This window comes from Lepidothrix coronata, unplaced genomic scaffold (genome assembly GCF_001604755.1).
Source record: "Lepidothrix coronata isolate B3197 unplaced genomic scaffold, Lepidothrix_coronata-1.0 Scaffold27, whole genome shotgun sequence".
Lineage (NCBI taxonomy): Eukaryota > Metazoa > Chordata > Aves > Passeriformes > Pipridae > Lepidothrix > Lepidothrix coronata.
The window spans coordinates 6,505,001-6,518,136 of record NW_016690207.1 but is presented as its reverse complement, the minus strand read 5'-3'; the positions used below and the strand labels follow the sequence as shown (position 1 = coordinate 6,518,136).

The 13,136-nt window shown below is 48.6% G+C and overlaps 1 protein-coding gene across 4 annotated transcripts in view; it reads left to right on the top strand.

Moving 5' to 3' along the window:
- ARHGAP32 (Rho GTPase activating protein 32) overlaps positions 1-13,136 on the top strand; it is a 77,741-nt gene that overhangs the window by 55,054 nt on the left and 9,551 nt on the right. For all 4 annotated transcript variants that reach the window (XM_017809833.1, XM_017809836.1, XM_017809834.1 and 1 more), the window contains 6 exons: positions 3,003-3,105; positions 5,928-6,072; positions 6,698-6,780; positions 8,792-8,899; positions 10,199-10,344; positions 12,589-12,790. In XM_017809833.1, the coding sequence (XP_017665322.1) occupies positions 3,003-3,105; positions 5,928-6,072; positions 6,698-6,780; positions 8,792-8,899; positions 10,199-10,344; positions 12,589-12,790 (787 nt within the window). The remainder of the gene's footprint in view (positions 1-3,002; positions 3,106-5,927; positions 6,073-6,697; positions 6,781-8,791; positions 8,900-10,198; positions 10,345-12,588; positions 12,791-13,136) is intronic.

Below are 13,136 nucleotides of genomic sequence, written 5' to 3'. Positions count from 1 at the left end.
GGTTTTCTGGAGCCAGTGGCTGATGACCCCGTGGCTCAGCAAAGGAATAAAACCACCCCGAGGATCAGAGGTTTTTGTTGCCTGCCTGGGAAGGTGGCCCTGCAGACTGTGAGCTGGGCTGGGTAACCACAGGCACCAGTGCTGGGCTCAGGGGTTCCCTGAGCACATGGGGCTGGAGGAAGAACTGAGTGTTACCCTGTTCCCTCCTCATCCCTTTCCCAAAGTGGTTGTCAGGACCCAGGTGCTGAGCTGGGGGGGGCCTTGTGGCTGTTAATGCAGCCCACGTGTGTCATCAGTCTGGGTGCTGTAATTGCAGGAAACCACAGTAATTTACTGACATTAATAGAACTGCAGTGTTGCTGTTACTACATCCTAGAAGAGGAAATCTCCCTCGGTTCCCTGCTGTGATCCCTCTCTGGCTCCAAGCTGGGACGTGGTCTGGGATCTAGGAGCCAAACTCAGCTCCTGAATGCTGAGGAGTTCCCCTGCAGCAGGGCAGGGATTTATGGAGCAGATGGAGACAGGGACTCAACCAAACCAGTCCCAGCTGCTGCAGGGGATGGTCTTGGCACACCTGACATTCACAAAATTAAGTCTTAGCTTGTTCTGTCATCCTGCCTCCATATGTGTGTATATCCATCTATAAAAATGTGTATTTAGCTAAAGGGCTTGGGATTCAAAGGGCAGAGGGATGTTAAACACACATCCAATTGTCAGGTGTCAGCTTCGTTTAAAAATCTGAAAAACCAAGTCACCACCCCAGCAAAGGGCCCTCAAGTACAATTACAGCTCTCCTTGGATCTCAGTCCCTTCTCCCACTGTGCAGAATTCCCCCAGAATATCCATGATATATTTAGTGTAGAGAATACATCGTCCTGGTAACCAGATCAGGAGATGCTGGGAACAAGCCTGCTGGGATTTTTTCTGGATATACTAGTTATTCTAACTGTGCCCAGGCTCCTCCCTGACAAAAGAGTAGTTTAGGGAGGGTACTGGTGCTCCAGCCCTCCCCTTCCCTCCTGTCCTGCTCCACACCATCACCCCAGGTTGCTGCTGGGCTGAGCTGCTCCATAAGTGCTGTAGTCCCGTGCTGTGTGTTGGCACAGCTGGATAAACTCCAGGAGGGGGAGTTGGGCACACACAGAGCTCACTCCCGTGGCCAGGCCTTCCTTCAGGAAGCACAGGCAGGTGTTCCAGCTGTGCCCATGGTGGGCAGGTACACAGGAGAGCTGGTCATGTGTGTGAGTGTTGCCCTTCCCTGCTGGGAACTTGGGCAGGCAGGGAATGTGCTATTCATTTATTTACTGCTTTTGTTTTTTTAATTTGCTTCTTGGTTTATTTACTTCTTGATTTATTTGCCTATTTATTTATTTCTTCTTTATTTATTTATTTCAATGTGTTCTACTAATTTCAGGGAGACCCAGTTCCAGTATGGACCACTGTGGTCTTTGGGATTTGCAGCGTTAGCAGATCTTGTCACAACAGTTGAAAACTTGGGGAAACTCCTTTGCCCAGTCCTGTGGGACTCCTGCATCCAGGCAGTTGGAAACGCCAGCAGCTGTGGTCCTACTCAGGGCCCAGCAGTGCCAAGGTTCTGTCTTCTGACATTTCCTTGCACCTACAGGGACAGCAGAACGTGGTTTTCCTTCCCAAAACAAGCAGCCCTTGGTTTCCAAAGCTCTTTGCTTAAAGTACAGGGGCTCTGCTTGCCCCAGAGTGTGCACCTGGCTTTGGAAAATAGTGGGAGATGCTGTAAATGCCTGGGAATGTAACCCTAGAGCCTGACTCGTTAGTTCTGGCTGTCTCTTGGTGTCTTGGAATATCCCAGGTCCAGGGCCTAATCTGCTCCAGCTGAGCCTGTGTGACCGACAGGATTTACAGGGTTCAGTCCCTCCTGTGCTCGAGGGCAGACGTGCCCTTATCCCGGGATACACCTGCTGATTTCCAGGGAACCCCCTCAGAGGAGTCTGTTCTCCAGCTGTGAGGGTTTCTGCTGGCAGGGCAGCAGGGAAGGGGCTGGGGGAGCTGCAGCCCCCCGTGCAGCAGCAGTGGGCAGAGCTGATGGCAGATGGCATTTGCTGCCTGATCTGAGGGGATTTGCCACATGACCTATTCAGAATGTGTGTCACAGGGAGAATTGATCAGACCTGGCATCTCATGTACGAGTAAATCTACATCAGCAGAGGAGCTGTGGCTGAAAGGTGGCTGGCACAGGGATGCCCAGGGATCCCAGCTCTCTCTGTGAGGATTTGCTGATGCTCACAAGAGCTCTCTCCTGATTTTCTCTCTGTGTTCAGGACAGTTTTATCTCTCTTTTATAAATCTAGTGATTTGCTCCTCCTTAAGCTCCCAGGGATATGGACACACAGCTCCAGCAGTGGCTGTGCATGAGGCTGGGAAGCCAGCTGGAAGGAATCAGTTGGTGAAGCGGCTGGAATATTAACTTGGCACCTAATTATGTCCTCTGGGCTGATTTTTCCATTCTGTCATGCCCTGCTCTGTCTGCACTTTCTGTGAGTGTAGGATATTATGGAGCTCTCTGCAGCCATGCTCCAGCACACACTGGGAAGGAAATTATCAGTTGTAAAGACTCTCTTGGCTGTGGTACCAGAAGTAGCATCTCCCTGATGTTTATGTTTGCTGAAACCAAGCAGTTGAGGTTAATCCTGTATAGATTTTAAAGACAGTATTTATTCAATTTTATAGCTCTTCTTGGATGGTATTTAACACCATGGGAATAGTGATGGGACCTGCGCTGTCTCTGCTCGAGCAGAATTGACTTTCTTCAATCTGATTTGTGTCCTGGCATTGCTTTATTAAAATAAACACCTCTGACCAGTTTCCACACCAGCTCCTGAAGTAAAATTTCTTACAGGCTTTCTCCTCTAAGGAAGAAGTAAATCCATGGCCCAGCTGGGGGTGGTTTATGACACCTGGCAAGACCACAGCCCGAACAGGACTTTAATAACCTGCTCAATTAACCAACAGCTCCTGTCCTTCAGTCCCCCAGGTGCTCAAGAGCTGCACGGAGTTCATTGAGAAGCACGGCATCGTGGATGGGATCTACCGCCTGTCCGGGATCGCCTCCAACATCCAGAAACTCCGGTAAGGGCTGGGGGGACACCTGAGTGCTGGGCAGGGCCCAGGCTGTGCTTCCAGGAGCACATTCCCTTTGCAGGAAGCTTCCCTTCAGAATGAAATATCAGGATCATGGTGTCCCTGTGCTGTTGTGTTTCATTCCTGTTCCTTCTCGCTCCTGGAGCCCTTTGCTCGCTCCCTGTGCTGCCTCGGACTCCTGGTTGATTAGCAGTTATTTGGGAATGTGCAGAGGAAACATGCCCGATCCTTGGGGTGGCATTGATGTGCTGTGCAGAGAGAGGCCAGGTGTGTGTCCTGCAGGTTAGGAGCTGTTCCCATCACAGTAAACTCTCTTTAACCCTTTGTGAGGCAGTTTTTCCTCCTGCCGTTTGGTGTGGAATGTTCTGTTGTGGAGGGACTGAGAGTGCCAAGTGGAATGTGACTAATTCCAGCACTGCTCCTGACAGAGGCAGCACAGGGCGATTTTCCATATGCAGAATATCCTTTTTGAACCAGCTCTTCCCCAGCTCAGTGGGCAGGTTGGAGCTGGGACAGTGACTGTACAAACCCCTGGATGGATAGGTTTATTCTGGTTCAGATTAATCCTGTTTCTCATTGCAGCAAGTCTCATTTAAAGAATGCTCCTGAGGGGATTTTATGTGGCCCACAGCAGTCCTGGCTGAATAAAACATTTGCCATTGTTTAGTCACATCCCTTTAATTCCCCATTTTGACTTGTGCTGGACCATCCTAATCTCTACCTTAGTCCATTTTTCCCCTTTTTGTTGCCAATACCATTTTCTCCTTCACTGTGTATCAAAGGTGGGATTTAAACCATTTAAAAATGGTTTTCTAAGACTTCAATGGCTTCATTCCCTGGTACAGTGCAGAGACTGAAGTGACAACCTGTTTTCCAGTTTTCTGAGATGTTCCAAAGACAAAAGGAAGGGTCTACTTGGCATTTATTGACACTGCCCCTGTTCATCTAAATCACTACAGATTTCCAGTGTTTGATTAAGGCAGGACTCACTGTGTTGCTTTAGTTCCCAGCTGTATAAACAGGGCATTGGGCTTATTTCAGAGCTAGAGCTGCAGTGTCCTTATAAATGAATCACTGTGCTAAGGTTTCACACAGAAGAGTTGGATCTCCTGGATTTAAAGGGCTTTTTGGTTGGAGACAAAGTTAGAGAATTGATTCCACGTGAAAGATTCTCATGGGACAGGGGTTGGCTCTTCAGCAGGGCAGGAGCTGCCTCTGTGGGGCAGGGGGGCAAACAGAGCCAGGGTTGATTTGGGGTCTTCTTCATCCCTGTATCCTGGCTCTTTCTGGGAGATGTGGAGTTGTGTCCTACTAACAAAATCTTCCTTTAGGGTCAGAAGAAATAACGTGTAGTCCTTGAAACAGCCAGTACAGAGAGGGGAAAGGTTGGATGTAGAGGGGCTTCTCTTCACTCCATACTCACATCTGACATGGTGTGGGATTTATTCCTAGAAAAATATCCTGGAGTAGGGCAGGATATGGGCAGAGGATTTGAGCCACACATTTCAGTGTGCTTGTAGGGGTGGGCTGGGGCCGTCCCTGCCCTCCCTTCTGAGCTTTAATGTGGAGCCAAGTGCAGGGCAGAAGTTTCTGTCCCAGGTGTGAGGAAGGGGTGAGTCAGTGCCTGTGGTGTGGTGTGTGCTGGACACCAGGGGCTGTGGCTCCAGGGGGGAAGGCAGTGTCAGTGGGCAAGGCAGGGACCTTCCTTCCCTTCTGTGCTGCCTTGGGGATAAGGAGCAGGGGGGGACTGTTCACCCTCTCCTTCCCCTCAGCCTGGCAGAGTGAGGGCTTCCCACACACAGTGTCCATGTCTGGGGATGGAAGGAGCTCGTCCTGATGCTGAGGGATCAGTTCCCAGCACTCCTGGTGCCCTGGGCACGAGGACAGGCAGGTTCTGCTCCGTGGGCAGGGCAGGCTCAGTGCTGGAGCTGTGCTGAGGGGCTGTGTCACCCTCGGGGTCACAAACTGCCTGCTTTGGGTGGAGAAGAGGCCAGGGGTGTTTGCACCAAGCCCAGACACAGCTGTGGGTGCAGTGCAGGCAGGATCAGCCCTTCTGATCCTGAAGACCCTCACAGGGACCCCGAGGTCCAGCAGGACCAGCCGAGCTCCCCCAGCTCCCAGGCCTGACTCACCACACTCATCCCTGCAGATCTGGCCTAATTGGAAACAGCACTTTCCATGCACATATTCCAGCCCTTGGCCTTCTGAGCTCAGCTTTTATTTCATAAATGGTTGTGATTTTGTTTTTTTTCCCTCTCTCTGAAAACCAAGGGAGTGCTCAGGGATGTTCTTCATGTGGTTCCTGGCTCTCCTCACCCCGTGGCAGAGGCAGGCTCAGCTCACCAGTTTGTCCCCCAGGAATTCTGCACATGCTGGTTTCCATGTGCTGCCCATGGCACTGCTGCTGGCGTGGCTTGATCATTGCAATTCCCAGGCCTTTGAAATGCAGAGGGACAGCTTTCATCAGACCTGTGGGCAATCCCAGGCACAGCCCTTGGGAGTTTAACAGATTGTCCTTGTGGTCTTGGAAGGCTTTCTCTGACGCCTTTGTGAAAAGCCCTGATGCAGCAAAAGGGGTTGCAGCCAGTTGGTTGTAAAACTCACTGAAAATGCCTTATTAGAAAAAAATAAAGTCTAATTTTTGGAAAAATCCCCTGTAGCAACCCCAAAGCCATGGGTCACGTGGCTTTGGTGACTAAGGCTTTATTTTTTCCTGTAAATCAGGAAACCCTTGCTTTGCTTGACTGTAATTTGCTGGGTTTGATTTCACTGCTCCTTCTCAAACCCCTTGGCCCATTTCTTGTTTCCAGCCACGAGTTCGACTCGGAGCAGATTCCCGACCTGACCAAGGACGTTTACATCCAGGACATCCACTGTGTGGGCTCCCTGTGCAAGCTGTACTTCCGAGAGCTCCCCAACCCCCTGCTCACCTACCAGCTCTACGAGAAGTTCTCAGTAAGTATGAGACAAATGGGAGCCACTTCCCACCCCAGTGGGACTTCAGAGGAACCTGCTTCCACACGCCTTCCTCTGTTTACTTCTGCTTAATTTAAGGTTTTTAGGGCAATCTGAAGAGCACATCTCCAAAATCACCAGCCTGACAGCACCTGGTCTGTGCTGCCCACACACCAGATTCCCCTCCTGCCATTCCAGAAGGAAGTGCCCAGAGTTTGAGGTGCCTTTCCTGTTCCCCCTTAGGTCACTCACAAGTGCCTTTGTCCCCTGTGCCACAGTATTGATTCTCCTTCCCCAGCAGAACGTCACTGGGGGACCCCAGCCATGAATTCCTGATGCTTTGCTGTTCCCAGTGATTTCTTGATTAGAAGCAGTACTTGGAGCTGCACACCCTCTGCAAGGAATTGCTCTGTACAGTGAAGCTCTAAAGTGTCCCAGACCGTGATTTCCTTGGCCTTCCTCACATGATCCATGTGCTGCTCTGTCCCCAGGACAGACCCCTCACCCAAGGGAGGGAAGAGCAGCAAAATCCACCTCACTGCTGAAGGACTGTTCACTGGCCAAGTGGTGCCAGGGGCAGGTTTTCAGCTTTCCTTGCAGCTCAGTCCTCCCTGCCTCGTTCCAGGATGCTGTGTCTGCTGCTACGGATGAGGAGAGGCTGGTGAAGATCCACGATGTGATCCAGCAGCTGCCCCCTCCCCACTACAGGTGAGGGCCATTCCTTTGCTGGAATTTCGTGACAGAAATGACAGGATTCCAGTTTCCCTCTCAAGATGTGTTTCTGCATATTGAAACTGCTGTATAAAGTTGATTTTCTATTTTAATCAGCTCCTTATCAAACACTACATTCTGTACATGGTCTTACTTGACTTCCTTGGAAGATCTGTACAGGAGAGAAATACAACCTTGGTATGTCAGAAGTGGCTGATAAAAAAAATAGTTTTATTGCTGGGAGAGCACAAAACCAGCTCTAGGAATGATACTTTAAAAAAGTGAAATATTTCCAAAAATAAACATATTTTGTCTCCAATTTCCCCCTCCCAGTAAAAATAGTAACTAGCAAATAGTAACAGTTATCTATCTGTTAGAATAACTAATGTAAATTATTATGTTAGTGTTATATATTAGAATAACATAATAGGGTGTTTAAAAATCACCAATTACAGTGCTGTATTCAAACTAATTAGTATTAATAGCAATTTGTGCTATATGGTAATGAGTCAACTAAGAATAACAACATTTTAACAGTCTTCAGTATTAAAATTTGTGGCAGGGTATGGTAAAAAGGCATCAGACAAATTGCTATGGTGATTGATTTTAATAACTGCATATAATACTGTATGTTAATGAGACTTTAATGTTAGTAACTATTGGTGACTAATACTGCATTATAATTACAATTGATTATTGTAATATATGTTAATTTGCAGGACTAGTTAGAATTCTGTACCCTCAGTGCTATAAATGGCCAGTTGTAACACATAAAAATAGGTATTGGGAACTATTTAAAATAATAAATAATTATAAATTTATATAATAATTGGTGCTAATAAATATTTACATTTCAATTCTTGGGATATATGGTGATTAGCTGGACAACTGCAATGCTGCACCTGAGTGCTATAAATAACTAATTATAATGGTTAACTAGGATTTAACTAATAGTTATAAGCTGCAACTGTGTGCTACTTGCTCATTAAATAACATGGGCTAGTTAGTGGAACAGCTGGTACTTTTAGTAACTAATTACAATATTTTATTTGTGTTAATTAAGGGGGTGGGGCCTTCTCAAAAATAAACTAATCTCCTTTGGTTCAGTTTCTCTGGGGCATTCCACCTTTTCCCTAAAATGACTTTTCCTTTATGGGCTGGATAAAGTGGGTGCTGATCCATGTCTCAGTCCTGGAGAGGAAGCCCAGCCAAGCCCTGGCAGTGGGATGCTGGAGGTGCACAGAGTTCTTCCCTCCTTTCCTCAGTTTGCTTCAGAAAAGGAAAAAACACTTTCTTATTGTGCTGCTCAGCGATGAGAAGTTGCAGGCAGGAGATGTCAGCTTTGTTCCCAGCCAGACCCATCTGTCTTCGCTTCCAGTCCTTGTCCATTTGTGGAATTTTGAGCCCCTCTGCTCCATCTCCCCTCCCAAAACCAGAGATACAGACACAGCCAGGGCTGTTGCCAAGCCCTGGCACTGAGGAGGATGGATCAGCATTTTCATTGCCACCTCCTGCTCCCTCCTCCACAGGGGGTACAACAGTGTTTCATTAATATATAAAAAGGCACACAAGTCTCTGGAGTTTAACCTTGTGTCTGCCTCATGGACCTCTAACAAACCTGCAGCCAGTAACTTCATCAGTAGAACTCAGGGACAGTTTGCTGGTTTTCAGTGTCCTGGGGTGTCTAAATCACTACTCCCCCTCTTCCCAGGACTGGCATTCCACATCCTTCCCCCTGAGCAGCTCCTCAGGGCTGTCACACGCCTGCAAAGAGGATATTTTGGGGACTGTCATTGCCTTGAGCCTGGACAGATCAGGAGGGACTTCCCTCAGTCCACCCTGGGTCATTATTTGCTGCAGACACTCCCCATGGGCTCAGGGGAAGGAGTTCAGTGTTTCTTTCTGGGAGCTGTCAAACCAAAAGGAAATAATGAGCTGGGTTTGCTCTGGGATCACAGCCTGGCTTTGCTCAGTGGTGCTGAACATTTGCCTCTCTCCCGTTTTCCAGGACACTGGAGTTCCTAATGAGGCACTTGGCTCGTCTGGCTGATTACTGCTCCATCACAAACATGCACACCAAGAACCTGGCCATTGTCTGGGCTCCCAATCTCCTCAGGTACCCTGGGCTTTTCCCATTTCACTACAGAGAAGGCTTTATGTTTATAAAAACCAGACAGATAGGTCTTCTCTGGAAAATCCTGACTTCCAGCAGCTGGAAAGAGCTCTTCCTTTTTTCATCCAGTGTGCTTCTTCTCCTGTAAAATATGGGAAAATACTCTAAGCAGGATTTAAGACCCAACTGGCACGTTCCTGAGCTAGTGATGTAAAACAGCCCCCACTGTTGTCAGTGGGACCACCCCAAAAACATCCTGGTATATTCTGTCTCACACGACCCAGTCCCACTGACTGCATCTCAGTCAGTAGTGGCAAGGAAGAATTCCCTCAACCCTCTTCTCTAGAGGATAATTTCCGCTCTCCTGGTTGGATGAGTGTGTCCTAGGAAATTTCTTCAGTGGCATCACTGATTTCCCACTGCAGAAGTCTCTAGAGTCTAATTTAACAGCTTGTGGCTGCAAAAATTCAAACTTACAAAAATAATCTTGGATAAATCTGTCCCCTAAAATTTGTTTTGAATGTGCATAATAGGGTAGTTTAAAATGAATGGTGTTATTTAAAAATTTTGCTTTAAACGAAAAAAATAATGTCACCCTGCTCTCTATTCTATTGATTTCTGAGCTGCTTTTGTTACCAACCTGGGAAATCTTGAGTGTGCAGTTCACATAAAATCCCAGTTTGGGTTGGGAGGGACCTTAAAGCTCATCCAGTCCCCCCACCCCCTGCCATGGGCAGGGACACCTTCCACTAGCCCAGGTTGCTCCAAGCCCTGTCCAACATGGCATTGAACACTTGCAGTTCATGCAGGTGAGCTGTTCTCCCCTTTCTGGCAATTCACCCCCAGGCAGTCGAGTGATCTCAGGTCTGAGATTGCTTTGGTGAATCTTGGGGCACTCTCTGATCAGATCAGTTGGAGACATTTCCCTGCTCGGGGGAAAATCCCATTAGAGGCCACAGTGAGGTTTGTGCAGTGGCATTGAACTGTGCCAGCCATGGTACCTGGCAGTTAACAAAAAGCTCCCCATTTGGGCTATTCAGATTATTTACCTTGAGCCAGACCTGCCTCACACCCTTTTCCCTTCTAGTCCAGCTTTCCTCTTGCCATTTAGTAAGACTTGAAGCTAAACCAAGACTCTGCCTTTAAATCCCTGCAGTCAGTGTGATCCTTTGTGTAGCACTGTGCTGGGATTTAATCCATACCTGCCCCTGCAGCCTCGTCTGCCTGAACACAGGCCCAGCCCCTTGTCCAGGAGCAGCATCACCCCCTGGCTGTCCCTGTTTCATGTCTCTCCTTTCCCAGGTCCAAGCAGATCGAGTCAGCCTGTTTCAGTGGCACTGCTGCCTTCATGGAGGTGCGGATCCAGTCGGTGGTGGTGGAGTTCATCCTGAACCACGTGGATGTTCTGTTCAGCTCCAAGCTCAGCTCAGTCATCCGGGACGGGGCAGGTGCGTGTCCCCCTCCCTCCCCTGGAGCACACAAGGCACCCAGTGGATATCTGAGCCTCCCCTGCACATTTCAGATATGGGTTTTTCCTGACCTAGAGGACACATCTCCGCATTTCCCAGGTTGTGATGTCAGAACCCAACGAATATGGCCTAGTTTTAGAAATTGCTGTCAGTCCCTTTCTTAGAAGCCAAGGACACCCTGCAGGAGTGCACAGAGTAATGTTTGGCTGCTGCTTTTGTGTCCTACCACTGAGAAATCGCAAGGAATCAAAAAACTGTTGCCTGAAAACTGTGACCAAAAAATTGGTCAGGTGCCAAAAAATTACTCACCAGGCAATTATTGTAGAGGTAAGAGAATAGAGCAGTTTTAATAGAAGGCCTTCAACCACCACCGGGGTACAGAGACATGCACACGTGTCCAGGGGGTTCCACAATTTAAGGTATCATCCCATCCAATCCCAGAGTTATCCGCCCCCCAGATCCTCCCCCCTGTCATACCCCTCTGGAAATTGAGGTGGGGGGCTCAGGGGCCCCTTCTTCCTCATCTTCCTCTTCGTCCCTTCATCTGTCCCCCCCCACTCCCCCTGCTTTTTAAAGCCACCACCATCGATGCTCCTGCATACTTATCCATTTGAGCTCTCTACATTTATCCATGGACCTCAGAACACCAGTAGAAATTAAGGAATTAAAGCAAGCTCTCTGTATTCAGTGGTGTTGATGCTAAGAACCTGTCTTGCTCTTACTAGGGGCTATTTTGCCATCTGCTGTGCTGGTTATTCCTTGCAGAAGCACAGCCTGTGTGGGTTCATGAGCAGGGCTGACCAGCCATGAACTGCAACACGTTCGTGCCCAACCCTGGGGCACTCAAACATGAACCTACAGTTCCCTTGAGTAACTAAGACCATATCGCTGTTCCATGGAAAAGGAGCAGAGTTACACCAGGAAGGAGGTTTCCTCTGTGTGTTAGATCAACAAACAGGGCCACCACAAGCTGTTGCTGCTCCTAAGCAGCATTAAGGGTGCACCATCTGCCTTGACAACCTGCCCTGCCCATGAGACACGCACAGCCCACGCAGTCACCACCCCCTGGGCAGTGCAGAGAGCTGCTTTTCCACTGGATTTGCTGCTCCCCTCTTTTAAACAACCAGTATTTCTACTTAGGACAGCAGAGTTGTCCAGCTTTTTGTTCTTCCTGGAAGGAGATTCTAGGTCAGCAGGAGCCAGAGGTTAGTTTGGCTGAGCAGTGACAGCCCCCGGCAGGCTCTGCCAGGGGAAGATAAGCATGCTCAGAATCCCAGCCAGATGATTATCCAGGCTTAGAATGGACCATGTAAATTCAGCTAATTGTTTAATGACTTAGTCACTCACATTCAGTGGGCTTGGACACAAAACTGGCAGGGACAAGGGTTGGGTTATTTGGCATATTTAGCAGGAATACTGCACTCCAGCATGGCTTCAGGAGCCTCTGGGATCGAGCACAGCTCCTGCACCCACCTGTGAGGGGTGAAAGTGGTGCTGCCAAGCCTGTTTTAACCCACAGTTCACCCAGGACAGCATTTACAGCTCACACACACCCCAGGAGCCCCGGGGGTGGAACCAACCAGGATGTTCTGCGATGGCACATTCCCCCCACACCCCTGAACTCCTCTGGGAGCAACCCTGTAAACACTTGCACAATAAACAGTGGCAAGCAAAGGACAGCTGCTGTGATCTCCTCTATGCTGAAGCTGACAGCAGCAGGAGGCAACAGCAACTACTTGCACAGAACTTTATGTGTTCATCTTCCAAACCAGCCCAAGCTGTAAAAGGCCAAGGGCAGGACACAGAGCAGATTGTTTGCTCTGTGCATCTGCACAGTGGTTTGTAGAGCTTTGGTCACACATGGCATTTCCTGTTATACAAGAGGTGGAACCTGGGAATGACCCAGCCAAGCTCTGTACAAAGGAAAACCATCATTTTCTGTGCAGGCTTTTCTATACAGATGAAGCTGAAGTAAAGTATGTCACAAAGGTTTCTGATCTACCTGCTTCCCTCTGCCTTTATTTTTTAATACACCAAGCTACTCAGTGAGAGATTCTTTTTGTCACAAACATATCTCTGACCGCATTTTGTCCACGCCTTTCACTGGTTGGGATAACAAAGGTTTAGAAAAACACAGCACCTCCCTAGGCACACAGACTAAGCTTTGATCTCTGCACTGCTGTTTTCTGACTCTCCCTCTTGCCTGTGGTTTTTCCCTTGCAGGGCACAGCTCTTTGTCCCGGCCCAAGTCTCTGCTGGTGTCCTCTCCCTCCACGAAGCTGCTCACGCTGGAGGAGGCACAGGCTCGGACACAGGCCCAGATCAACTCACCCATCGTGGCAGACAGCAAGTACATAGAAGTGGGAGAGGGCCCAGCAGCTTTGCAGGGCAAATTCCACACAGTCATAGACTTCCCATCCGAAAGGTAGGGACAAGTTTCTTCCCAGCATGTGTCGTAACTGGTTTGTTTTGATTACAGCAGAAACTGGCTGATACTGATTGGTCACATGGAAATATTGTAGCTGTTTTTCCACCTGCTTTGGACTCAGTGAGGATTCAGCTTGTTATACCAATGGGCTCATGGGTTTAATTTACTTGTGCACCACTCCCTTCTTTCTAGCAGGGTTATCATTAAATGTATAAATCCATGTTGTGTTGGTGCACAGAGATGACTGTACCAGTCACACAGAAGGAGGTGTAAACAGAGTGACCACGTGGAGGCATTGGGGTTTTTCAGGTTTCAGGACTAAGTGCCTGTAACATTTCCAGGT